General features: G+C 43.6%; 1 protein-coding gene across 1 annotated transcript in view; it reads left to right on the forward strand.

The window, feature by feature from the left end:
* EMSY (EMSY transcriptional repressor, BRCA2 interacting) overlaps positions 1-25,620 on the forward strand; it is a 1,287,433-nt gene that overhangs the window by 1,179,666 nt on the left and 82,147 nt on the right. Inside the window, exon 18 of the mRNA XM_044072832.1 lies at positions 8,079-8,579. Coding sequence (XP_043928767.1) covers positions 8,079-8,579 — 501 coding nt within the window. The remainder of the gene's footprint in view (positions 1-8,078; positions 8,580-25,620) is intronic.

A 25,620-nucleotide genomic window follows, 5' to 3' on the forward strand; every position in this document is an offset into this window, starting at 1 on the left:
CCTGCCTCTGCCCAGACCACGACGTCTTGGCCTGTGCTGCCTGTGCCTGCTTCAATAAGCGCACACTTAGGCGCCGGGCAGAATTTGCTGTAGACGTTTTTGGAGAAAATTACTCCTATATCTTGCCGTCGGAACTACCGACAGCACATACTTCCAAAAAACGGAAGGACCGGGACCGACATCCGCGGCCCGTGACTTCCAACGACACCACGCTAAAGCCTACCGCGAGTGCATCTGTCTCTTCAGAGGCGGTAATTCTACCGCTCCTGGCCGACAACACTGTTTTACCGCTCACTTCGATACCGGAGGCTACCCCGGTGCCAGTTGTTGATTTTCCCCCTGAAACCGAAGCCCAAGATTTGCCTGACACCATACCGGTGGACAAAGTTACTCCAGCACGTGGGGCAGCAAGGCCTCCTATACCTATGTCCATTAAGGCCTACACACGTGCTAAGGCTGCCAGCCTGGCTAAGTCTCACCCTCCTAAATCTTTTCCACAGGGTTCAACTTCTGATAAACAGATCATGACTTTAGCTGCAGATCTAATTTCTTTAATCAGGGGCTCTCAGGCTCATCCAGACAGAGGTTCTCAGCCACCTTCAGACAAAAGGCCTAGGATTGAGCAGGTGGATACTCTTTCCTCAGAGGAGGCCTCTGGTGAGTCAGATCATTCAGATTCCCAGGAAGAATCCTTCCCGGCCTACGAGGATTCGGATGCTGATGAATCCATTCCCTCTGCCTCTCCTCCTGAGGATATTTCTTTCGGGGAGATTCTCCACTCCATGAGAGAGCATTTTCAGTGGCAGGGCCAGGATTTCTCCGACTTCAGGAAAAGGCTTCGGACTTTCCTTAAGTTACCCCAGCACAGGCCTTTAGCTATACCCCCACTGTTAGATGTATTGGATGACGTGTTCTCAGACTCCAGTACTTCTCCTGATTCTCTTCCCCCCTGCTCCGGTCAAGCCGGACAGATATTACAGGATTCCTGAAACTCATAAACATCTCTTTAAGGCACACTCTGTTGATCTAGACACTATTTCTCAGGGGCCCAAAGGAGTGGCCACCTCCACGGCCAAAAATCCTTTGCCCGCAGATGGGGAATCTAGGTCCCTGGAGAGGTGGGGTAAAAAAGTTTATACTTCATCCACCCTTGCCATGAGGGCAATTAACTGTATTTTTCATATGTTTCAGTATCAGGATTTCTTGATGGATGATTTACAAAAAAAAAAAAAAAATTAGCCTCTCCTGAGACTTTAGATAGAAAGGCCTTGCAGGATTTGGTACATAATACTCAGCAGGTTTGCAATCATTTTCTTCAGTGTGGTTATGATGCATTGGAAGCTTCATGTAGGTCAGCTATGACAGGGGCCGTCATACGTACACATGCTTGGTTGAAAGAACAGACATTGCCAGATCATGTTAAAATAAAGCTTCTAGATGCACCTCTGGAAAAAGATAAGCTATTTGGTGCTAATGCACAGGGTGTGTTGAAATCAATAGAGGAAAAGGCTAAATCAGTACAAACAGTCAAAGATTTCCTCCAGGTTCAGCCACCAAGGTTCAGCAGGAATTGGCCTTCAAAGAATTGGTCCTTTCCAGACACTGACAAGTTCCAAAGGGGAAAAAACAGGCATGCTCGAGGTAGAGGGCAATACCGAGGCTCCTACAGGGGCCGCCAATGGCAACCAACTAATCAGAGAAGTGGCGCAGGAACTTCTACTGCTCCGCAGGGACAATCACAATGACTTGACTTTGACACCACCGACCAAGGCTCAAAGAGAAGCACCTTTAGGCGGAAAATTATCCTTATGTTCAAAAAATTGGCACGTTTTTACAAAGGACAAATGGATTTTGGACATAATAGACAAAGGTTACAGGTTCCACTTCCATACCTAACCAGCAAGGCAAGGCATGCCAAACCTGCCACACAATCAAAGGGCAGAGGCACTCTTACAAGTTTCAAAGCTACTACAAATCAAAGCAATAGAAAAGGTTCCTCCTCAGGAACAAGGCCAGGGATTCTACTCAACTGTTCCTTGTTCCAAGAAAAGAAAAGCAATGGAGACCTATACTAGACTTGTCCGCTCTAAACACTTTTGTCATTGTGCCAAGATTCTAAATGCTGACGTTACAGCAACTCCTTCCCATGCTGGGCAAGGGGTCTTGGCTGGTTACTCTGGACCTCAAGGAGGCATACCTGCATGTCCCAATCAGACACAGCTGCAGAAGATACCTCAGATTTCTTGCAGGGCCAGAGCATTATCAATTCTCAGCATTGCCTTTTGGCTTATCTACTGCGCCCAGAGTATTCACGAAATGCCTGGCATCAGTATTTGCGCACTGCAGACTCCAGGGGATACAAATATACCCTTACCTGGACGACTGCCTTATTCAAGCAGACAGCAAGCAAGCCTTGATAAGAAACTTGGACTATGTCACTCATCTACTGCAGGCTTTGGGATACACAGTCAACATTCAAAAATCAAGACTACTGCCATCCCAACAAATAATTTTTCTAGGAGCCAAACTGGACACAGATTCACAAATAGATTTCCTCACAAAAGAAAAACAAGAACCAGTTTACTCCTGATTCCACTGACAAGACTACACATGAGAAAACTACAGTGGTACCTAAAAAGTTTATGGTCTCAACACAAACACAACTTAGAAGCAACTATTCCACTCATTCCATGTCTGCAAAAGGAATTTTTGTGGTGGGCACAAGCAAGCCTGCTAAACAAAGGCATGCCCTTCAGCAAACCTCAAGCAAGTCAAACCATTACAACAGACGCCTCAGATCATGGATGGGGGGCGCACATGGAAGGCAGATGCATTCAAGGGCAATGGGCTCCCCAGGAATTGCATCTGCACATCAATCAAAAAGAGATGTTGGCAGGGATTCATGCAATCGAGGCCTTCGGAAAACTTCTTCAGCAAGGTCATCTGTTAATAAGGACAGACAACACCACTGCTATGTGGTACATAAACAAACAGGGAGGCACCCATTCTTACCCCCTCTGCAGACTAACAATGACTCTTTGGGAAAAGTCCCTGAAACTGAACATACAGTTGCAATCCCAGTTTGTTCCAGGCAAGGACAATGTTCTGGCGGACAGTCTAAGCAGAAACATTATGGATCCGCACGAATGGATGTTGCATCCAGACATTTTTTCACAAATAACTCATGCATGGGGAAGGCCGGACATAGATCTCTTTGCCTCACACCTCAATCATCATCTGAAGAAGTTTTGCTCAAGGACACACCATCCTCAAGCCTGGAGAATGGATGCTCTCTCCTTCAGCTGGAATTCTCTAACAATCTATGCATTCCCACCTCTACCATTAATGACCAAGGTGTTACTGAAGATCAAAGCAGAACAACCGAAGGGCATTTTGATAGCTCCAGACTGGCCGAGGCAGCACTGGTATGCATTACTAAGGAGCATAACTCGCACCAAGCCGTGGTCCCTGCCTCAATGGCCTCTGCTTATAACTTAGCACAATTACAGGACTGTTCATCCCAACTTGCAAACATTGCAACTGACAGCTTGGAGGGTTCCATGATTTCTCCCCATATCTCTCTCTCCAAAAAAGTTCAAGAGATCTTACTGGAAGCACGCAGGCCTTCCACCAAAAAAAGTTATTCAGCCAAATGGAAGAGATTCAACATCTGGAATGCCAACAGGGGTCAGGATGCATCAGTAATGAGCATCCCACAGATACTAGAATACTTGGCAGAAATGCTTCACAATGGCCTTTCATATTCTTCCATAAAAATACACGCTTCAGCAATTTCAGCAAAATACAACTGTGATCCACCTGTGTTTTCACATCCTTTGCTAAGACAGTTTCTAAGAGGGATAAAGAATATCAAACCTCCAAGGAAACCACCAGTGCCTGCATGGGACCTCAACTTCGTCTTGAAAAAATTAACCCTACCACCTTTTGAGCCAGCAGCATCTTCAGAATTGCAATTTCTCTCCTGGAAAACAGTTTTCCTGTTGGCAATTACTTCAGCAAGAAGAGTCTCGGAGATACAGGCCCTCATGGCAGTACCTCCATTTCTCATTTTCCATCAGGACAGAGTCTCTTTAAGAACCAATCCTTCATTCATGCCAAAGGTGATATCCAGGGTTTCTCTAAATCAAGCAATTCACCTGCCTACTTTCTTTCCCAATCCTCAAAATAAAGGAGAAAAACTTCTGCACACTTTGGACATACACAGACAATTGCGCTACTACTTGGACAGAACAAAGGCCAACAGAAAGTCAGACCAACTATTTGTAGCCTACGCAGCTGGAGTACAAGGAAAGGCAATTTCCAAGCAAACAATTGCAAAATGGATTGGAAACTGCATCAGTTTCTGCTACTCTTTCCAGGGAAAAGGTGTGCCAGCCAATATCAGGCCACACTCCACCAGAGCTACAGCCACCTCCACAGCCTTTCTAAGAGGGGTGGCTACAAAGGACATTCTAGAAGCTGCTACATGGAGCTCCGTGCATACATTTTCCAAAGCATTACAACCTGCCTTTATATTCCAGATCCCGAGCAGGCTTTGCTTCGGCAGTCCTGCAGGGCATTTTAGCTACACCATCCTTACCTTAGATCCTACCATCCCCAGCTTGGCTATGGTATTCAACCCATATGTAAGGACTGCAGTTGCATTCTTGAAGGACATAGTACAGTTTTGTACCTACCATAAATGTAGATGTCCGATAGATATGCAACTGCAGTCAGGTTTTCCCTCCTTCCTACCCCTCTGTTATTCTCTTTTTTGGGTCCACTCCCCCATTCTCAAATTAGCTGGGGATATCTGTTATGGTGTATCTGTTTATTACTGTTGTGCATGTCTGGATTTTTTATCCATTCTCTAAATTTAGCCTTCCTTGGAGGGCACCTGGCATCTGGGGCAAGAAACACTGAAGAAGATGGCGGCGGCTGATGCTTTTATACCCTGGCCGCTCTGACGTCAGGTAGGAGCCGACATCAGCCGACGCCGGACCCAGACTTTGGAATCCGGCCGACCGAAGGGCTGCCTGAGGCAGGACAACCCATATGTAAGGACTGCAGTTGCATATCTATCGGACATCTACATTTATGGTAGGTACAAAACTGTACTTTGCTGATAGGCTGCACCCTTTTTGGAGGGAAGTATATTTTATTTTTATTTTATTTATTTATTTTACATTTGTTGACCGGGATAGTCCGACTGGGTGCATGTCCATTTTCAGCGGAGGCCCGGGGAGAAAAGCTCCAAGGGTAAACAAGATACAGTATTACATAATACCAGCATTACATATTACAAATAGACTATTTACAGAGATTACATAAGTAAGCAAGTTAGTTCCACAGGTTACAGTTAATCCTGAGCACAAGTCAGGATTAAAGTAAATTACACAGTAAACTGGTTAACAGATTTTTACACATTCTAGAGAGAGTTAGCCAGGCTTGATACATTGACATAGCCAGTTAAGTGACAAATGTTGTTTGAGTCTAGTTTTAAATTGACCTAAGGTGGACAAATGTTGTTTGAGTCTAGTTTTAAATTGACCTAAGGTGGAAAGTAAGGTAATATCAGCTGAAAGAGAGTTCCAGGATCTACTTACAGAGTTTGCAAAGAGAGAATCACCGTCTGTGTTTTTAATTTTGCTAGTTTGAATTAGTAGTTTGTTAGAGGATCGAAGCGGTCTAGGGTTGTTATGGGGGTGATAATATTTTTAAGTGCAGGAGTATTGTCCGGATTATAGAGGATTTTATAGGCCATAATCAGTTGGTTATACTGGATTAGGCTGGGTAGTTCAAGCCACCCAAGCTGATTTAGATTGATGCAATGATGTGTCCTAAAAGGCAGCCCAGTGGCAAACCTGGCAATGTGGTTGTAACAAATTGAGAGTTTGATAAGGACAGTCTTGTTTAAATTCGAGAGTAGAGGGGATGCATACAGAAGGGATAAAAGAGGGTGAGAGCGAGCTATGGCAATTTTAGCTGGAGGGGTTAGGAAGGCTTTTATTCTGTAAAGTGACCCTAGTTTTTTATTGATGGTTTTGATAGTTTGGTTAACATGTAGGTCAAATTTGAGATTATTGTCTATGATGACACCTAATAGTTTTGTAGATGGGTCAGGGGAGATTATTGTGCCATCATTTGATTTTATGGTAAAGGTGAACGGTAGACCTAAGTGTTGGTGAAAATAACAGCATTTTAGTTTTTTTGGGATTTAGGGTCAGAAGATGTTCAGAAAGCCAGTTTTCTATTGTATTAAAGGTGGTCTGGGTAGCTGACCATAACTCTACTGGAGATGTGGCTGAGCAAATCAGAGTAGAGTCATCAGCATATTGGATACAGCTGACTTTTGGGATGACAGTATAAAGGTCATTAATGAAGATGGAGAACAGCAAGGGCCCTAGTATAGAGCCTTGTGGTACTCCAAAGGTGTTAGGTAGAAGGTTAGAGAGTTTGTTCTGCCAGAGGACAGCCTGCTGTCGGCCATTCAGGTAGGATTGAAACCATTGGAGGGCTCCTGTATCTAGACAGAATGTTTGCAGGGTGTGGATTAAAAGTTGGTGATCAACCATATCGAATGCCTTGGAAAGATCCAAAAAGAGGGCTGAGGATATATAATTATTGTTGTGATTATGGTTTATGATGTTAGTAAAGGCTAGGAGGGCTGAAGTAGTGCTGTGATGAGGACGGAAGCCATGCTGAGTGTCTGCCATAAGGCGATTTTGGATTAGGTGGTGCATGAGTTGTCTATGAATACATTTTTCCATAATCTTTGCAAGTAGAGAGAGTATAGCTATTGGCCTATAATTGGAGAATTCAGTAGAGCTGCCTCCTTTGTGAAGTGAGATTACATAGGATATTTTCCAGATGGTGGGAATTTTAGCTTCTACTATGGTTCGATTGATTAGTATTGAGATGGGGTAAGCAATAGCATCAGCTGATTTTTGTAGGTACTCGGCAGGGAGTTGATCAGCAGAAAGTGTAGTGGGTTTTAATTTTTTGATCAAGGTATGGATAAGTGAAGTGGTGACTGGTTGGAAGCTGAACTCTAGTAGGTTTCTAGGGGTGCTACTTTCAGGACCAGGGGAGCTAGGAGGTAGGTGGCTAGCTAGGGCTTGAATTGTCTCAGTAAAGAATTGGTTAAAACTATCAGAAACATCTTCAGGGGTTGATTGGGGTTGAAGTTTGTCCAGGATATAGTAGATTATTTAAACCTGCCCAAAACTTCTGAGGGTTATTTTGATTTACTGTCTGTAAATTACAGTGGTATTGTTTTTTGTCTTGTAAAATTGATTTTTTGGTTTCGTTCCTGGATTGCCTGTATTTAATGTGATCTTGGGGGTCTTTAGAAGAATGCCATAAAGCCCATGCTTTGTTTCTAAGGGTAATTTTGAGTTTACACTCTATAGAAAGCCATGGTGCAGTTTTTGCCATGGTTCTCTTTGAACGAACAGGTGCATGCAAATCAAGGATATCAAGGAATTTGTTGTTAAAGTATGCTACTGCTTCCTCTAAGGGGATGTGTTTTAGAATAGACCAATTACATGAGTTTAGTTCTTGTTGGAATTTGGCAGGGTCAAAGTTTTTATTGTTTCTAACCTTTCTGAGTAAGGGTTGTTGGGAATTAATGGTTTTGTGCTTAATTACATATGTGAGAAGGTGATCGCTTAGGCCATTAAGGAGGGTACCAGAGGTGTACAGTTAGGGGTGACTGAGTACCCAGTCAAGTATACTTTCTTTTTGGTTGGGTTTACCTATCCTGGTAATGGTCGATATGATTTGTGTTAATTTATGCAGGTTAATGGGTATATGAGTGAGAGGTCGGGGAGTTAGAACTTTGGCAAGCTGGGCAGGTGCTATGTCCTTGGCAGGACATTACCCATAGGCTACTGCAGCAGTGAAGAAATTTGAACTACTGTTATGGGTAAGTAGGGCTTACACAGTTGTGCTTTATTCTTTCTTGTACACATGTAGTTTGAAAAGCAGGGATTGCTTTTTATAAAGTTTCTCAGCAGTTGGATTTGTAAACTTGTGAAGGCTGTAACATGTAAGGTAAATGGATTTCTCTCTTTCAGGTGCAGCAGCCAGTGATTAGTCAAGGGCCATCTGTTACAAAGATAACATTTGAAGGTCACCAGGCTCCTGTAGTTTCCAAGTCATCTAGCGGAGATACAGTTTTGAAGCTGGCAACACCTGTTACGAGGATATTTCCAGTGCAGACCTCTGATAAAACTGGCGCAGTTGCAGACATCCTGAAAATGTCTATGATGGAAGCCCAGATTGATACAAATGTAGAACCTATGATAGTAGAACCATTGCATGATGGCAGTTCTACTATTAAAGCTATTGCTGAAGCCGATACTATATCTACCAGCCACCTTCAGCGGGCAGTAGTAAAAACTGTCCAACATCAACAGTGCAAAACAGTAGTTCATGAGAGCACCTCTTCTGCAATTGTTACCCCAGTGTCTGAAAAGGGTGATTGTTCAGCTGTGTCTCTGGGTAGCCCCTTTATTCGCATTCAAGACTTGGCACCTAAGAAAGCTGATGATATGTCTGCAGATATTCTTATCCAGGTAAGGTAATGAAGGTGATAATGGGTAGCTATCACGGCATTGTGGGAAATGCTCTCACGCTGAGGTTGGAGCCATCATTTACAATGCTGGTGGAGGTCCACGTGTTTTTTTTTTTCCACTAGCTCATAAACATGCATGTTCAAGATCATGTTGAGATAAAAAATGAGTTTATATATATATATATATATATATATATATATATATAAATAATGTCTATATCAGAGTCCAGACTGCTGCGTGCTTCCTTTAAACTCCACAGGTTTCTCAGCATTGTGGCTTTACCATTGTTTTGCCTTTTTTGAACTGACTACTAATCTTTTAACCAGTTAGCAACAAGGAGAGATGGGTTCAAGCCAGCCAGCAATTTGTTTATTTTTGGTGCTTCTTGTCAATGCACTAAACATCCTGATGTTATAATGAACAATACCAAACCTAAGAAAAACAGATGTATGTAAATGGTGCTTCAAATGCCTCGAGAACCAGAGCTTTTGTTCTGAATACCAGAGTACGAGATGAGGGCCCCCATTTAGAATAGAATAGTTGGAAAATATGATGAGGTGGTTTCTGTTTCCAGCCCCCTTCAGACAAAGGCAGATTGTAGCGAAAAACCCATATTAATTTGTTTACTTGTACATGTATGCTGTCAGTCCAGCAAAACATTTGATCATAACCTGATTGTGTTTTCACAGTTTAAGAAAATTATGGTATTGAGTTGCCATTTTTTTCCCATAACTTCCTCGATTTTAAGTTTGGTATCAAGACAAGTGAGTTGTAGTTCCCTAAAACTAGCTTTTCAGCTGAGTTCTTCACATTTCATAGAGTTGTAGTGGAATGTGTAAAGGTTTTCCACATTTGAAAACTCTGTAGCATTAATAATTAGAAGTGGTTTTACTGAAAAGTTGAAGTTGGAGATTGAGGGGAAGAATCCTTTCATGAATTTGCCCATTCCAGAACAGGTAAATAGGTTGGACAGCATGGGTCTGGACTGCCACATTGTATAGAAGTAATGTATCACTTTCCTAAAATAATAATTCCTAAAATAATCCCAGAAAACACTATTTTCCACTCTAGTACTTTTTCTGACTTGAACCTGTCATTGTGCTTTGCATTTTATGAGAATTAGCATGTGTCGTTAACAACCCAGTGCTAAGTAAACGCTGTTCTGACATACCTGAACTGTACTTTTCTGACTAAAGCTGTGTTATGATAGTGGATATCCTGAATGGAGCTGTGACATTTTGCTTTGTACTTCATAGCATCAGAGAAGTAATGCAGAGCAGAGATCACCAGCTCGTGCTAACCTGGCTGATAACTTAGTAGCTATTGTAGGGCAGAGATCGCCAGCTTGTGCTAACCTGGCTGATAACTTAGTAGCTAATGCAGGGCAAAGATCGCCAGCTCGTGTTACCCTGGCTGATAACTTAGTAGGTAAACACAAAATGGCAATTCAAAGAATGAAGGCTGAAGCAATGTGAAGTGTTAAGCGCTTTTCATTTACTACAATAGTAAACTTCTTCAGACAATCAAATATACACATTAAACCCATTATATACTAAAAAAGGCGCCAAAATGTCAGTGCTGTCATCAAGTTACTTAATAAATTTCATAAGCCCTTGGTCATACTGACTATAATAATATAAAATCACATCTGATGATACAAGAATACAAAAGCACAAAAATACAATTACTTAAAATATTAAGTTTGAATGTGCAAAGCTACCATGCTCTCTTAAATACATTGCAATATGAACTATTATAATAAACTATCATCTGTTCAATGCCCTTAACTTTAAAATACTACTTATATTACAAACATCATTCAATCCTGGCCAAGCATGTGAAAACAGATTAAGTTGCCGAACAAGTTCTGCTTTGTCAAGCATCAGTTCCCAGGGACCACCTCTTTCAGGCACTTTTACCTGTTGCAAAACCGAAAACTTAAATTCATGACCAGTGAACTCATGTATATACTTAGCAAGTGCATTATTAAAATTACACTTCCTTATTGCATATACATGTTCACATATCCTTTCTCTTAACATACGGGTGGTTCTACCAACATAAAATACCAGACATTTTTGACATAATGCTACATATACAAGTCCTTTAGAATTACAGTTATATTTTCCATTAACAACATACATTTTCCCTTTTATTACCATTGAATGACCCTCATGAATGTATCTGCAATGATTGCACCTGCCACATTTATACATACTGCTACCCTGTGACCGAATTATATTGGTTCATAGGTAAGTACTAGGCTATATGCCCAAGGGCATTTATAAGCCTCGCCAGAATGTGTTGGCTTTCGCCACCCCCTTAGATTAGTTCCTTGTGCCTCTGTCCAGCAGAGCCATTAGTTCCCTGCGCCACTGTCCAGCAGAGCCACTGCAGTGATCCCCGGGGTAAATTTTCTGATGTTCTTCATCTCACATTGCTGCAGTCCTTACACTTGGGTAGTCCGCTGTCCTCGGTCGGCCCGAATATCAAAGTATTAGGCTGACGTTGGTCAAGGCGCTTAAGACTGACATCAGAACGTCAGGGTACAAATGCGCATGACCGACGTCATATCCTCAGTCTTTTTTGCCGCATGGTCCGATGCAGAAGCAGCGTTGCAAGTGCCGTTCGGCGTTCTGAAATTTTCAAATTCCGAGTTTCAGACCGAGTCAAAGTTGGCTAAGTACCCGTTGGGAATATTTTAGTTTTTCTTGCCTCAGTGGTTTACCGGATGTCAGAAAAAGTGAATAACTGTATTTCTTGTGGGAAGCAGATACCGCATAGAGATTATCATAGTTTGTGTATTCCTTGTTTGGGGCCTGAGCACGACGTTGTTGGGTGTCGCTTTTGTGCTAGGTTTAATAAACGCACTATTAAGCGAAGGTTAGATTGTGCCAGGTTGGTCTTCGGGAAGCGGTGCAATTACAATATGCCGTCGGATGCTCCGACACCCGCTTCTTCGAAGAAGCGCAAAGACAAAGCAGCTAAACCCAGACAAGAAGAGTCGTCCGTACCGGACGCCGGTTCTTTGGAGGCTTCAGTGGAACCGGTGGTTCCGCCAGAGGCTTCTCTGGAGTTCCAGGGGGAGACTTTGATTTTGCAGGATGTGGCCTCTCAGGAGGCAGGCCAGGCTGAAGGGGCTTCTCAGGTTACTGTACTCCCCTCCCTTCCTAGGGTGGTTAGGCCCTCTCCTTCTGTTTCCAAGGCTTCTCCCAGAGTCAGGCCAGGTTTAGCTGCTGTTGGTGTCACTCCTAGTTCTTCAGGATCTGTGTCCAAGAAGCACATGCTCAAAATGGCAGAGGATTTAATTACTTTGATTAGAGGTTCTTTGCCCCCTCCTGATAAGAGGCCTAGGGTGGAACCAGAGTTGGGGAGTTTTGAGCAGGTTTCTGATGTTTCAGAGTCTTGACTGAAGACTTGCAGGAGTATTCTCCTTATTCTGTTTCGGATGTGGATGATTCTACTCCTTCTGCTTCTCCTCCAGAGGATTTTTCTTTTCAGAGACTCTTCATTCTATGAGGGAACATTTTAAATGGGAAGGTCAGGACTTTTCTGATTCCAGGAAAAGGCTTAGGAATTTTGCTTTTACCCCAGCATAGGCCTTTGGCTATTCCTCCTGTTCTGGATGTTGTGGAAGATGTGTTTGCAGAGGCTTCACTTAATCCTGATTCTTTGCCTCCTGCTCCTGTTAAACCCGGACAGGTATTATAGGGTGCCTGAAGCTCATAAATATCTGTATAAGAGTCCTAGGGCAGACCCAGAAACAGTTAGTCAGGGACCTAAGGGTGTCAAAGCTTCTGTGGTAAAAATCCGGTTCCTCCAGATAAAGAGGCCAGAGCTTTGGATAGATGGGGAAAGAAAGTCTATACTTCTTCCACCTTAGCTATGAGGGCTTTGAATTGCCAGTTTCACATGTTGAAATATCAAAACTATCTTCTTTCTCAATTGAAGTCTAAGGTAGATGCTCTGGCGGAAGGTATTGAGTGTAAAGAATTACAAGATTTGGTACATGTTTCTGAACAAGTGGGTAAGCATTCTTTACAATGTGGATTTGATGCTGTACAGGCCTCGTCTAGGGTGGCTGCCACTGGGTCAGTTCTTCGTAGGCACGCCTGGTTGAGGGATCAGAACTTATCTGACCATGTTAAGACGAGGATTTTGGATGCTCCTTTACAGTCTGATGTATTGTTTGGTTCACCTGTGGAGGCAGTTTTAAAGAAAATGGAAGACAAGGCTAAGTCTATGCAGACTGTTAAAGATTTTTTGCAAGTTCAGCCTCCGATGTTTAGTAGGAATTGGCCTGCTAAGGGGTGGACGTACCCTTCTTATGATTCACAGTCTAGGGGAAGATCTAGACATGGTAGGGGTAGAGCTCAGAGCTCTTTCAGACCTAGAACAGGGAGTTCCCCTGCGCAGTCTTCGGGTGAGGGCAGGGGCCAGTCCTTTCGTAAACAGGCCCAATGACCTACCTTTTCAGCTGCCAGAGCCTTCTTGTCTGGCAGCACCTTTGGGAGGAAGGTTGGCACTCTTCAAAGAAAATTGGAGTTTGATTACCCAGGACAAATGGGTATTGGATATTATACACCAAGGTTACAGGTTTTATTTCCATACCTTGCCTCCTTTCAAAGGCATGCCAGGCGTTCCTCCTCAGCAAAGAATAGAGGCTCACAAACCAATTTCTCTGCTGCTGCAAATAGGGGCCATACAGCCGGTCCCTCTGCCAGAAGTAGGCCTAGGATTTTATTCTCGCCTGTTCCTAGTACCAAAGAAGGGGAACACGTGGAGACCAATTTTGGATTTATCTATCCTCAACACTTATCTGGACATTCCCAAGTTCAAAATGTTGGCGTTACAACAGCTTTTACCTCTGCTGGGCAAAGATCACTGGATGGTGACTCTGGATCTCAAGGAAGCTTACCTTCATGTTCCTATCAGGCTAAGTTGCAGGAAGTATCTGCGTTTTCAAGCTGGGACTTCTCATTATCAGTTCTCTGCATTGCCCTTTGGCTTATCTACTGCCCAGAGTGTTCACAAAGGTTCTGGCTCCAGTGATTGCTTTCTTCAGGCTAAAGGCAATACAAATCTATCCTCATTTGGTCGATTGCCTGATTCTGGCGAAAGAAAGGGACGAGCTTCTTCATCATTTGCAATCACGTGATAGCAGTGCTAAGATGCCTGGGGTATTCTCTGAACGAAATAAAGTCCAGTCTAGTACCCTCTCAAGACATGTGCTTTCTGGGTGTGAGACTGAATACAGCATCCCAGATGGCCTTTTTGACCCCGGACAAACAAAAGAATCTTGCTCTTTACTTCCATCAATTGTCTCATCAGTCCAGGCTGACTGCAAGGACAGTCCTTCAAGCCTTGGGGTTCATGGCATCTTGTATTCTGGTGCTTCCCAATGCCAAACTGCATATGAGGAAGCTACAATGGTATCTCAAAAATGTATGGACACAGCACTGCCAGGATATGGACACTGTCATTCAGATAATACCTTGCATTCAAAAGGAATTTTTGTGGTGGGCTCAGGAATGTCACCTAAACAAGGGACTCTCTGTGACCCGTCCAGAGGCGAGTCAGATTCTAACGACAGATGCCTCAGACAAAGCTTGGGGAGCTCATCTAAATGGAAAGTGGATACAAGACACGTGGCCTGCCAGACTACAACATCTACATATCAACTTGAAGGAGATGTTAGCAGTCCAATTTGCATTAATAGCATTCAAGGATTTACTTCTTCCAGGGCAGGTGTTGGTTCTAACAGACAACACGACTGTCATGTGGTACATCAACAAGCAAGGGGGAACACATTCTTATCCTCTGTGCAGACAAGCAATGATTTTGTGGGAGACTGCTCTCAGTTTACAGCTCAATCTTCAGGCAAGGTTTCTGCCGGGAGCACAGAACTCCTTAGCAGATGTGTTGAGCAGACGAATTATGGATCCCCACGAGTGGAAATTGGATCCTCATGTATTTCAGAAATTGACAGTGTCATGGGGAACTCCAGACATAGATCTGTTCGCTTCTCCACTAAATTACCAGCTGCCAAAGTTTTGCACAAAAGGTTTCATCCCACAGCTTGGAAAGTGGATGCTCTTTCTTTCAATTGGAGCAATCTTCATGTGTATGCCTTTCCACCTCTGCCTCTCCTCCCAAAGGTACTACTAAAGGTCAGACAGGACAAGCCAAAGATGATTCTAATAGCTCCAGATTGGCCTCGACAGCACTGGTACCCATTACTGAGAAGTCTGGTTCGGGAGCCTCCATGGCCTTTGCCTTGATTCCACACCTGCTGTCTCAAGAGAACAGTCATTTACTCAATGTCAAACTTCACTCTCCTCACCTAACAGCCTGGCATATTCTGTTTTAAACCCTGGAGGGTCTCAGCTTCATAGCAAGTTTTGAATGTTATTTTGGAGGCCAGAAGGCCTAGTACAAGGAAAGTATACAGATAAATGGAAGAGATTTTTATTTTGGAGTGCAGCAAAGGACTTTGATGTTGCTAAGCCTAATTTAAGTGTGGCTCTTCAATATCTTGCTGAGTTACTGGACAAAGGATTGTCCTTCTCTTCTATTAAGATTCATGCTGCAGCAATTTCTGCTCACTATGACTGTGATCCACCATTGTTTTCTCATCCTTTGTTTAAGCAATTCCTTAGAGGGGCAAAGAATATAAGACCCCAAGAGCTCCTACTCCTGCTTGGGATCTCAATTTTGTGTTGGAGAAACTTACTCTACAACCTTTTGAGCCTGCAGCTACTGCCGAGTTGAAATATTTATCATGGAAGACTGCTTTTTTGTTGGCCATTACCTCTGCGAGAAGGGTTTCTGAATTACAGGCCCTTATGGCAGTTGAGCCTTTCTTAATTTTCCATAAGGATAGGGTATCTTTACGTACTAATCCTTCCTTTATGCCTAAGGTGGTTTCTAGTGTGGCCTTAAACCAAGCTATTCATTTGCCTACTTTTATGCAAACCCCAAAATAAATGGGAGAAGATTTTGCACACCTTGGATATACACAGGCAGTTGAGATATTATTTGAGCAGAACTAAAGGGTTCAGGCAGTCTCAGCAGTTGTTTGTTTCTTTTGCTTTGGGTTCTCAGGGCAAGCCTGTGTCAAAACAAACTATTTCTAAGTGGATTGGATTTTGTATTGCTTTCTGTTATTCCCATCATGGTAAGGAGATCCCTGCTGGGATTAGGCCTCATTCCACTAGAGCTACTGCCACTTCTACAGCTTTTTTAAGGGGTGGCAACTAAAGATATTTTGGAGGCAGCTACTTGGAGTTCAGTGCATACTTTCTCTAAGCATTACCACCTTCCACTTTACTCTAAATCTAGGGCTGGGTTTGCCTCTGCTATTTTACAGGGCATTTTGGCAGCCCCTACTACTTTATAGTTTTGCCATCCTCCCTTACCTCTGCTTTGGGATTCTACCCAAGTGTAAGGACTGCAGCAATGTGAGATGAAGAACATAGTACAGTTTTGTACCTACCATAAATGTAGATGTTCAAGATCCACATTGCTGCAGTCCAATTTACCCTCCCTCCTTCCCTCTGTTGTTAGAGGGTTGTGTGGTTTGGGTTGTATATTTTGTACATATTGTATATACTGTTCATATGATTAATGCAAGGGTGGTTGGTTGTTTTTTGCTGTCTTTTGGTTTTGACCTTTCTGTTTAGGGTCTTCTGACATCTGGGGCAAGAAAAGACTGAGGATATGACGTCGGTCATGCGCATTTGTACCCTGACGTTCTGATGTCAGTCTTAAGCGCCTTGACCGACGTCAGCCTAATACTTTGATATTCGGGCCGACCGAGGACAGCGGACTACCCAAGTGTAAGGACTGCAGCAATGTGGATCTTCGAACATCTACATTTATGGTAGGTACAAAACTGTACTTTTCCCATCCACCCGTCAAGGTTTCTCTTGAAGAGTGTTAGTGAAGTGCTCTGCCTAATGTATATAACAATCCTGTTCCAAAGCATGGGGTAGTCTCTGGGATAGGAATCTATCCCTCCAGCATGTCCTATTTATTGTTATGGTGAGGTTTATATCTCTATAGCGTGTGGCTCTCCGGGATTTGTTTTTTTTTTTTTTAAGGAGGAGCATGTCCATCATTTCTGGGTTGGACATGGCCTTGTATGTCAGGCAGTGATCACCTCTGAGTAAGCGGTAAGCAACCGAGTACAGCTGGAGTTTCTTGAGTCAAGCTGCATAGGGCATCTGTTTGAGGCCAGTAATCCTCTTGGTGAGGTACGTTTGTGGTCTTTCCAGCTGTTGCAGGTGTCTTGTAAGGTTCATCCTAAATGGGGCGTTGTATTCTTTGATGGGTCTAATGAGTGATGAGTAGAGAGGCACAATAACCTCTTTTGTTCTAGATGCGAACCCTTTTGTGATTAGGTGGGTCACATAGAAGGATTTTCTAACCGCCTTGGCAATATGATTATCAAAGGAGAGAGTACTATCTGCTTGGGTCCCCACATCCCTTATTACATTTTCTGTATTTAGGGGACTACCACTTATGTGGTAGTTTGCAGGTACTTTTTTTCCAAAGGGGATGACTATGCACTTTTTGGCATTTAGCTTGAGGCCATGATTTTGACACCAGGTATACGTCTCAGTGAGACCCATCTGGAAGGTGTCCGTATCAGCCGGAGAATCAATTATGGCCCCTAGTTTGCATTCCTCTGTGAACTTGGTCAGCCATAGTCCTCATATGCTTGCCTGTACCTCTGAGAAGTATATACCGAACAGGAGGGGTCCTAGGACTGAGCCCTGGGGGATGCCACTTGTAACCAGTTTAGAGTCTGACGTAGAGCCTGCAACTCTCACCATGTGGGTTCTATCCATGAGCCAGTTGGCAACCCATCTCGTGATGTAGGGGTTTATGTTCAAGCTGGTGAACTTGTCTATAATACTAGAATGGGGAATGGTGTTAAAAGCATTTGCGAGGTCTATGTAGGCTGTGTGGACCTCCTTTCCCTCGTCTAATGCCTTGCAACCGTCTCAAATAAGTCCACCAGGTTTAGGAGGCATGATCTGCCCTTAACAAAGCCAAACTGGGTAGGGTCCAAGGTTTGGAGGTTCCCAATGTTTCTGTTAATGAGTTCATGATGATGCGTTCCATAGCCTTGCAGACTAGGCTAGTCAGGCTTATAGGGCGATAGTTCCCGGGGTCCGTTGTGGCTCCACCTTTGTGGAGCGGGATAACTGTTGCTGTGTACGTAGCCTGTAGAGAGGCTGAGTTTGAGCAGTGTGTTTAGTTGAGGGGTTAGTTCATTTTGGAGCTCTTGTAAGACACAGCCTGGGACACCGTCCGGTCCCATTGAAGCTGTGTTTTTGGCTTTGGATAGGGCTGTTTTAACCTGTATGTTGGTGATTGAAGGGGCCCTACATTCGTCTGGTATAGTTATGGGCCCTTTAGGGGGTGAGAGGGGGGTGAAGTTTGCACTAAACCTGTCTGTCAAAATGTTGGCAATATCCGTCGGTTCAGTGTATTTTGTGCCATTCTGCACAAACTCAGAGCAGATCGGAGAGTTTCCACTTAGGTTCTTGACGTAGCTGAAGAACGCTTTGTGGATGTCCTTCAAGGATGCATCTGCAGTCTTTACAAGTGGGTTGTCCTGTCGTCAGGCAGCCCTTCGGTCGGCCGGATTCCAAAGTCTGGGTCTGGCTTCGGCTGGAGTCGCACTTCACCCGACGTCATTGCGGCAGTTATTCGGGTATAAAGGCATCAGCCGACGCCATTTTCCTCAGTCTTTCTTGCCGCATGGCGCCCGAAGCAGAAGCTGTTCGCAAGTGCCGGTCGGTCAAATCCAGAGATTACTACTACCGAATACTACTTCGAAGACTTCTATAAAGCTAAGTACCCCGTTGGGGACTCTTTCTTGCCTCAGCCGATGTCAGAGAAAGTTAATAACTGTTTATCTTGTGGGAAACAAATACCTCATAAAGATTTCCACTCCTATTGCATACATTGTTTAGGCCCAGACCACGACGTAGCAGCTTGTCTAGCCTGTGCTTCTTTTAACCGACGGACGCTTAGACGTCGGTCGGACTTTGCTGAACAGATTTTCAGCTCCGATTTTGCCTACATTATGCCGTCGGATCCTCCGACTACGCAAATTACCAAAAACGCAAAGAAAAGGACCGACATCACGGTCCGTTTCGCCAAAACCGCGGTTAAGCAAACCACGAGTGTCTCGGTTTCGGCCGAAACCGAGCAAGCGGTTCTTTCTTCAGCCGATAACATGCCTTCTACCGAGGCCTCTTCTAACCTGGTAGAAACGGCTTCTGAAATCCAACCTTCTGTTGCGGTTTCACAGGATTTATCAGACACCATTCCCCTGGATGTTTCAACCCCTGCACGTGGAGCTGCTAGGCCTCCTCCAGCTATGTCTATTAAGGCCTTTGCCAGGGCTAAAGCAGCCAAAGCATCAAAACCTGTGCCTGCCAAGCCCCCTTCTCACAGGCCCAGCACCAGCTCCCACATGCTTTCTTTGGCTGAGGATCTAATCTCTTTAATTCGTGGAGCCCAGCCTCATCCAGACAGGGCCTCTCCCTCCTCCAGAAAAGAGGCCTAGAGCAGAGCCCCCTGAGCCAGTATCCACAGATGACTCCTCTGATGACTCAGAACATACAGACCCTCCTGAGGCTTCTTATTCTCCTTACGAAGACTCTGATGCTGAGGAGTCCATCCCTTCAGCCTCTCCTCCTGAGGAATTTTCCTTTGGGGAAACTTTGCATGCTATGAGGGAACAATTTCAGTGGCAGGGCCAAGATTTCTCAGACTCTAGAAAAAGGCTTAGGACCTTTCTACATTTGCCACAGCATAGGCCTTTAGCTATACCTCCAGTTCTTTCTGTAGTTGATGATGCATTTAATGATCTTGCACTGCTCCTGATTCTTTACCTCCGGCTCCTGCTAAGCCCGATAGGTACTACAGGGTCCCGGACACTCATCACCACTTATATAAGGCTCCTTTTGCAGATCCAGAGACTATCTCCCAGGGTCCTAAAGCTGTAGCCGCTACTTCTTCTAAAACCCTCCCTCTGAAAGGGAATCCAGGTCCTTAGAGAGATGGGGTAAAAAAGTTTACACCTCTGCTACTTTGTCAGCTAGAGCTTTGAACTGCCAATTTCATATGATTCAATATCAAGAGTTTATGCTTGACCAGTTGACTAAAAAGCTGTCCTCTGAAGAATCTTTAGATAAAAAGTATGTTCAAGAAATGGTACATAACATACAGCAGGTTAGTAACCATTCTTTAAAATGTGGCTATGATGCACTGGAGGCTTCCTTTAGATCAGCCATGACTGGCACAGTTATCAGAAGGCATGCATGGTTGAAAGAACAGGCATTACCAGACCATGTCAAATCTAAGCTTTTGGATGCACCTATGGACAAGGTCAATTTATTTGGTTCCCCTGCACAGCAGGAAGAGAAAGCAAAATCTGTGCAAACAGTGAAAGATTTCTTACAAGTTCAACCTCCAAGGTTTAGCAGGAACTGGCCCTCCAAGAATTGGTCCTTTCCGGAATCTCTAAGGCACAAAGAGGCAGGAATAGGCGCTCTAGAGGCAGAAACCAATCCAGGGGTGCCTACAGGGGTCGCCAGTGGCAGGGTAACAACCAACGAGGCACGGATACAGCCACCACCACTACAACAACTCAATCACAGTGACTTGGCGGTGGCACCGCCTACCAGGGAACAACTAGAAGCACCCTTAGGCGGAAAGCTAACCTTATTTTCAAGAAACTGGCATTGCATTACAAGAGAAAAATGGATTTTGCAAACTGTAGACCAAGGTTACAGGTTCCATTTCCATACTCTACCAGAAAAGAGAGGAATGCCAAACCTACCACCTACTCAAAGGACAGAAGCTCTAAAGCAAATATCTCAATTATTAAGAATGAGAGCTGTGGAAAAGGTACCATCTATGGAGCAAGGAAAGGGATTTTACTCCAGACTCTTCCTGGTACCAAGAAAAGAAAACAAATGGAGGCCTATTCTGGACCTGTCCGCTTTAAACACATTCCTCATTGTTCCAAAATTCAAAATGCTGACCCTACAGCAGCTTCTTCCCATGCTGGGCAAGGAGTCTTGGCTGGTAACTCTAGATCTCAAGGAGGCATACCTGCACGTCCCCATAAAGACCAATTTGCAGAAGATACCTCAGATTTCTTGCAGGATCAGAGCATTATCAATTCTCAGCATTGCCCTTTGGCTTATCTACTGCGCCCAGAGTGTTCACGAAATGCCTGGCATCAGTAATCGCTCATTGCAGACTTCAGGGGATTCAAATCTATCCCTACCTGGACGACTGCCTGATACAAGCGGACAACAAAAACAAACTAACAGAAGACTTACAAAGAGTCATCTACCTGCTGCAAGCCCTGGGATATACAGTCAATACAAAAAAGTCAAGGCTGATTCAATCCCAAAGAATAACGTTTCTGGGTACCGAACTGGACACATCAAAACAAATGGCATTTCTAACTGCAGAAAAGAAAGAGCAACTTCCTCTCTACTTCTTGGCATTAACAAAGCAGAACCATCTAACTGCAAGAAAAGTGCTGCAAGCTTTAGGCTTCATGGCATCCTGCATAATACTGGTTCCTCATGCCAGGCTGCATATGAGAAAGCTACAGTGGTACCTAAAGAATTTGTGGTCCCAGCACAAGCACAGCCTAGAAACCAAAATTCCAATGATCCCATGCCTGAAACAGGAGTTCCTATGGTGGGCTCAGGCCTGCCAATCGAACACAGGATTGCCCTTCTGCAAAAGTCAACCAAGACAAACCATCACGACAGATGCCTCAGACCTCGGATGGGGGGCACACATGCTGGGCAAGTGCATTCAAGGCCTATGGGCTCAAGACCAGCTGCATCTGCACATAAATCTAAAAGAAATGATGGCAGTAAAATTGGCAATCCAGACATTCAGACCTTTTCTCCAAGAAGGCCAGTTGATGATAAGGACAGACAACACCACAGTTATGTGGTACATCAACAAACAGGGAGGCACACACTCATACCCTCTATGCCGGCTGGCACTGGACCTATGCGATGTGGCTCTGAGCTACAACATTCAGTTACAGGCAATTTATGTACCAGGGAAGGAAAACATTCTAGCAGACATATTAAGCAGAACTACAACAGATGCCCACGAATGGATGCTGCATCCGGACATCTTCAAAACCATCACAAGAAAATGGGGATTACCTCAAATAGACTTGTTTGCATCCCCATTCAATCACCAGTTGAAGAAATTCTGCACAAGGACTTACCACCCACTTGCTTGGAAGGTGGACTCCCTCTCTTTCAGTTGGAAAAGCCTGACAGCATCGCATTCCCACCACTTCCTTTGATGCACAAGGTGCTTCTGAAGATCAAAGAGGAACGTCCGAGGATCATTCTGATAGCCCCAAACTGGCCAAGACAACATTGGTATCCACTGCTGAGGAGCATGTCCGGGAACAAATATGGACACTGCCCTGATCCCATTACTGCTAACACAGAACAACTAGAGCATCCTGCATCCAAACCTAAAAACTCTGCAGCTAACTGCCTGGAACATTACATAACAGCAATTAACTCAAATTTATCCCAAAGGGTTAAAGACATAATCCTGGAGGCTCAGACCTTCAACAAGAAAGAATTATGCAGCAAAATGGAAAAGATATCTCATCTGAGTACTGCAAAGGGGCAAGATGTGACACTGGTGAACATAGCCAACATCCTGGAGTACTTGGCGGAGCTCTACCATACAGGCCTGTCCTATTCTTCCATCAAGATACATGCATCAGCTATTTCAGCAGAATACAGCTTGGATCCTCCTGTCTTCTCAAGATCCTCTGCTCAGACAGTTTCTGAGAGGGATTAAAATGTAAAACCTCCCAGGAAACCTCCATTGCCAGCATGGGACTTGAACTTTGTGCTAGAAAAACTGACTCTTCCTCCTTTCGAACCAGCAGCAACAGCAGAATTACAATACTTATCCTGGAAGACTGCTTTCCTGCTGGCAATAACTTCAGCAAGAAGAGTCTCTGAACTACAGGCATTAATGGCAGTGCAACCCTTCCTGATCTTTCATCAAGATAGAGTGTCCATGAGAACAAATCCTACTTTTATGCCTAAGGTGGTATCCAGAGTCTCTTTAAATCAGGCTATCCACCTTCCTACATTCTTCCCCAACCCTCAGAACAGGGGAGAAAGGCTCTTACATACCTTGGATGTACACAGACAATTACGCTACTACCTGGACAGGACAAAAAACAATAGAAAAACTGACCAGCTTCTGGTAGCATATGCAACAGGAAAGGAAGGAAAACCAATTTCTAAACAGACAATCTCCAAATGGATAGGAAATTGCATTAGATTTTGTTACTCCTACCATGGGAAGAAAACTCCAGAGAACATCAGGCCTCACTCCACAAGGGCTACAGCCACTACCACAGCTTTCTTACGAGGAGTGGCTACCAAGGACATTATAGAGGCTGCTACTTGGACCTCCGTGCATACATTTGCCAAGCATTATAACTTACCTCTATACTCTAGATCCCGTGCTGGTTTTGCCACTGCTGTTTTGCAAGGGATCCTAACTACACCATAATCTCTTCTCATTTCCTCCTCCCTAGTTTAGCTATGGTATTCTACCCATTTAGAAGACTGCAGATGCATCCTTGAAGGACATAGTACAGTTTTGTACCTACCATAAATGTAGATGTCCGAGAGGAATGCATCTGCAGTCAGGATTACCCACCCTCCTTCCCCTCTGAGGTACTCCTAGGGTATTTGCCAATCTTCAGCTAGCTTGGGGGGGATCTATTATGGTGTATTTGTTTGTATATATGTACATACATGCTTATTTTGTGTGTTTGCTCTCTACTATTTGGAAACTTTGGCATTTATCCAAATTTAGCCATCCAAGAGGGCACCTGGCATCTGGGGCAAGAAACACTGAGGAAAATGGCGTCGGCTGATGCCTTTATACCCGAATAACTGCCGCAATGATGTCGGGTGAAGTGTGACTCCAGCCGAAGCCAGACCCAGACTTTGGAATCCGGCCGACCGAAGGGCTGCCTGACGACAGGACAACCCACTTGTAAAGACTGCAGATGCATTCCTCTCGGACATCTACATTTATGGTAGGTACAAAACTGTACTTTATCTTTGGAGTCATTGGCAATTTATATTTTGAAACTAGCCTTGGATGATTTAATGAGGGATCATAGTTTCTTCCTGATACTGATCAGGGATGTCTTGTGCTTATTCCTCCCTAATAAGGCTTTTAAACGTGTACCTTTCCTAGCTTGTACCTTTCCTACCTACCATTCTGAAACTTTGATCCAACTTACCCATAATTTGTGCATCTTCCTGCATCACCGTCCAATTTTTCAACATAATAGCTTTCACTTCTTGAAATTGGGTGCTAAATGATGTTATAAATAATGCCGAGGTATCCAACAACCTAACCTCAGTATTATCGGCTTGGTGCCCCCCACTATGACCCAATATGGGGAGAAATGGCCATTTAACCTCAACTTTAACTTCCTCATACAATTCAAGCAACATGAAAATAGGATATCCTCTTTTTTCAAGCATATCTATCAAATTGCTACATTCAAATTCAAAATCCAGGTTCACACTTATCATTTTGGCTGCTTGGACACATTGTCCCTTAACCACAGTCTTTTTATTTCCCATTTTGTGTGCGCTGGGAAAATGTAAGAACGGATTAGAATAGGTTGGCTTCCTATATATTTTAGCTATATACCTTCCATTTTGTTTATCCTTACTTAAATTGACATCCAAATAATTAATTACATTTTCATTAACCTCATGTGTAAATTGTAAATAGGACATTGTGCCATTGATGTATTCAATAAACCCATTTAATACATCATAATCACCCTGCCATAAAATAAAAATATCATCCAAATATTGTAAATATAAACTAATGTGTTGAGAAAAAGGATTGTTGAAAATATACTGTAACGAATATAAAAGCAACAAAGGAGCGACCAAAGCAACAAAAGTCACTGAGTTCTGTATCATTAAAAGCGTTTTAATGAGAATAAGCAGAGTCTTAAAAAACGTGGTAAGCGCTTTCGCATATAGCTTCCTCAGACCATAAATACATCCACATACAAAGATATCTTCTATGTAAGAATTCAAATCCAAACCCACCAATCATGGATCAGCAACAATTAGCTGGAGGAAATACTTAAAAACATACAACACTACGACAAGATAAAACATCATAAAAACATAACTGAAAATAAACTGACAATAAACGTAAAAACAAAAAATAACATATAAAACGTAGCACCAAGACAGTACTACTTCCCAATCCTACGTTTCTTCAACAAAGGTTTTAAAGAAGCCCGTTCATTGAAGCCACTGCCCCTATCAGCTCTCAAAATAATCATCCAGTTGGTCTCCTTGTATTCCATATAATTACGGATGTCACCTGCTCTAACTGTGGGTATTATAATATCAATCACCCTAAAAATGAAACTATGCAGCTCACCACACTCTGCTACATGTTTCGCTAAAGCATTGTGTACGGAGCCTACCCGAATACTATATATATGTTCCCTTACCCTCTCGCGTAAAGACCTGTTGGTCTTACCAACATAAAAGGACCTACATTGGACACACACAGCCAAATAGACCACATTTGTGGTTCTATAGTTGGCATCCACATGAAACGTAAATACTCTTCCTGAATCAGGATGACTAAAGACCTCAGAAGTATTGATCGACCCACAAAAATTGCAGCTGCCACATGGCCAGGTCACTCCTATTCTCATAAAAGTGGTCTTAGAATCCCTGCCATGGCATAACAATCTCTTCAAATTCTTCCTATTTTTATAAAGGAACGAACGTTTATCTCCAACTATGTCACCAATCATGGAGTCCACTTGCAAAATGGACCAATGCTGCCTAAACAGTTCAACATTCTCATTCATGCTTATTCTCATTAAAACGCTTTTTATGATACAGGACTCAGTGACTTTTGTTGCTTTGGTCGC

The sequence above is a fragment of the Protopterus annectens genome, chromosome 5.part1, assembly GCF_019279795.1.
Source record: "Protopterus annectens isolate FY-2018-M chromosome 5.part1, PAN1.0, whole genome shotgun sequence".
NCBI classification, from domain to species: domain Eukaryota; kingdom Metazoa; phylum Chordata; order Ceratodontiformes; family Protopteridae; genus Protopterus; species Protopterus annectens.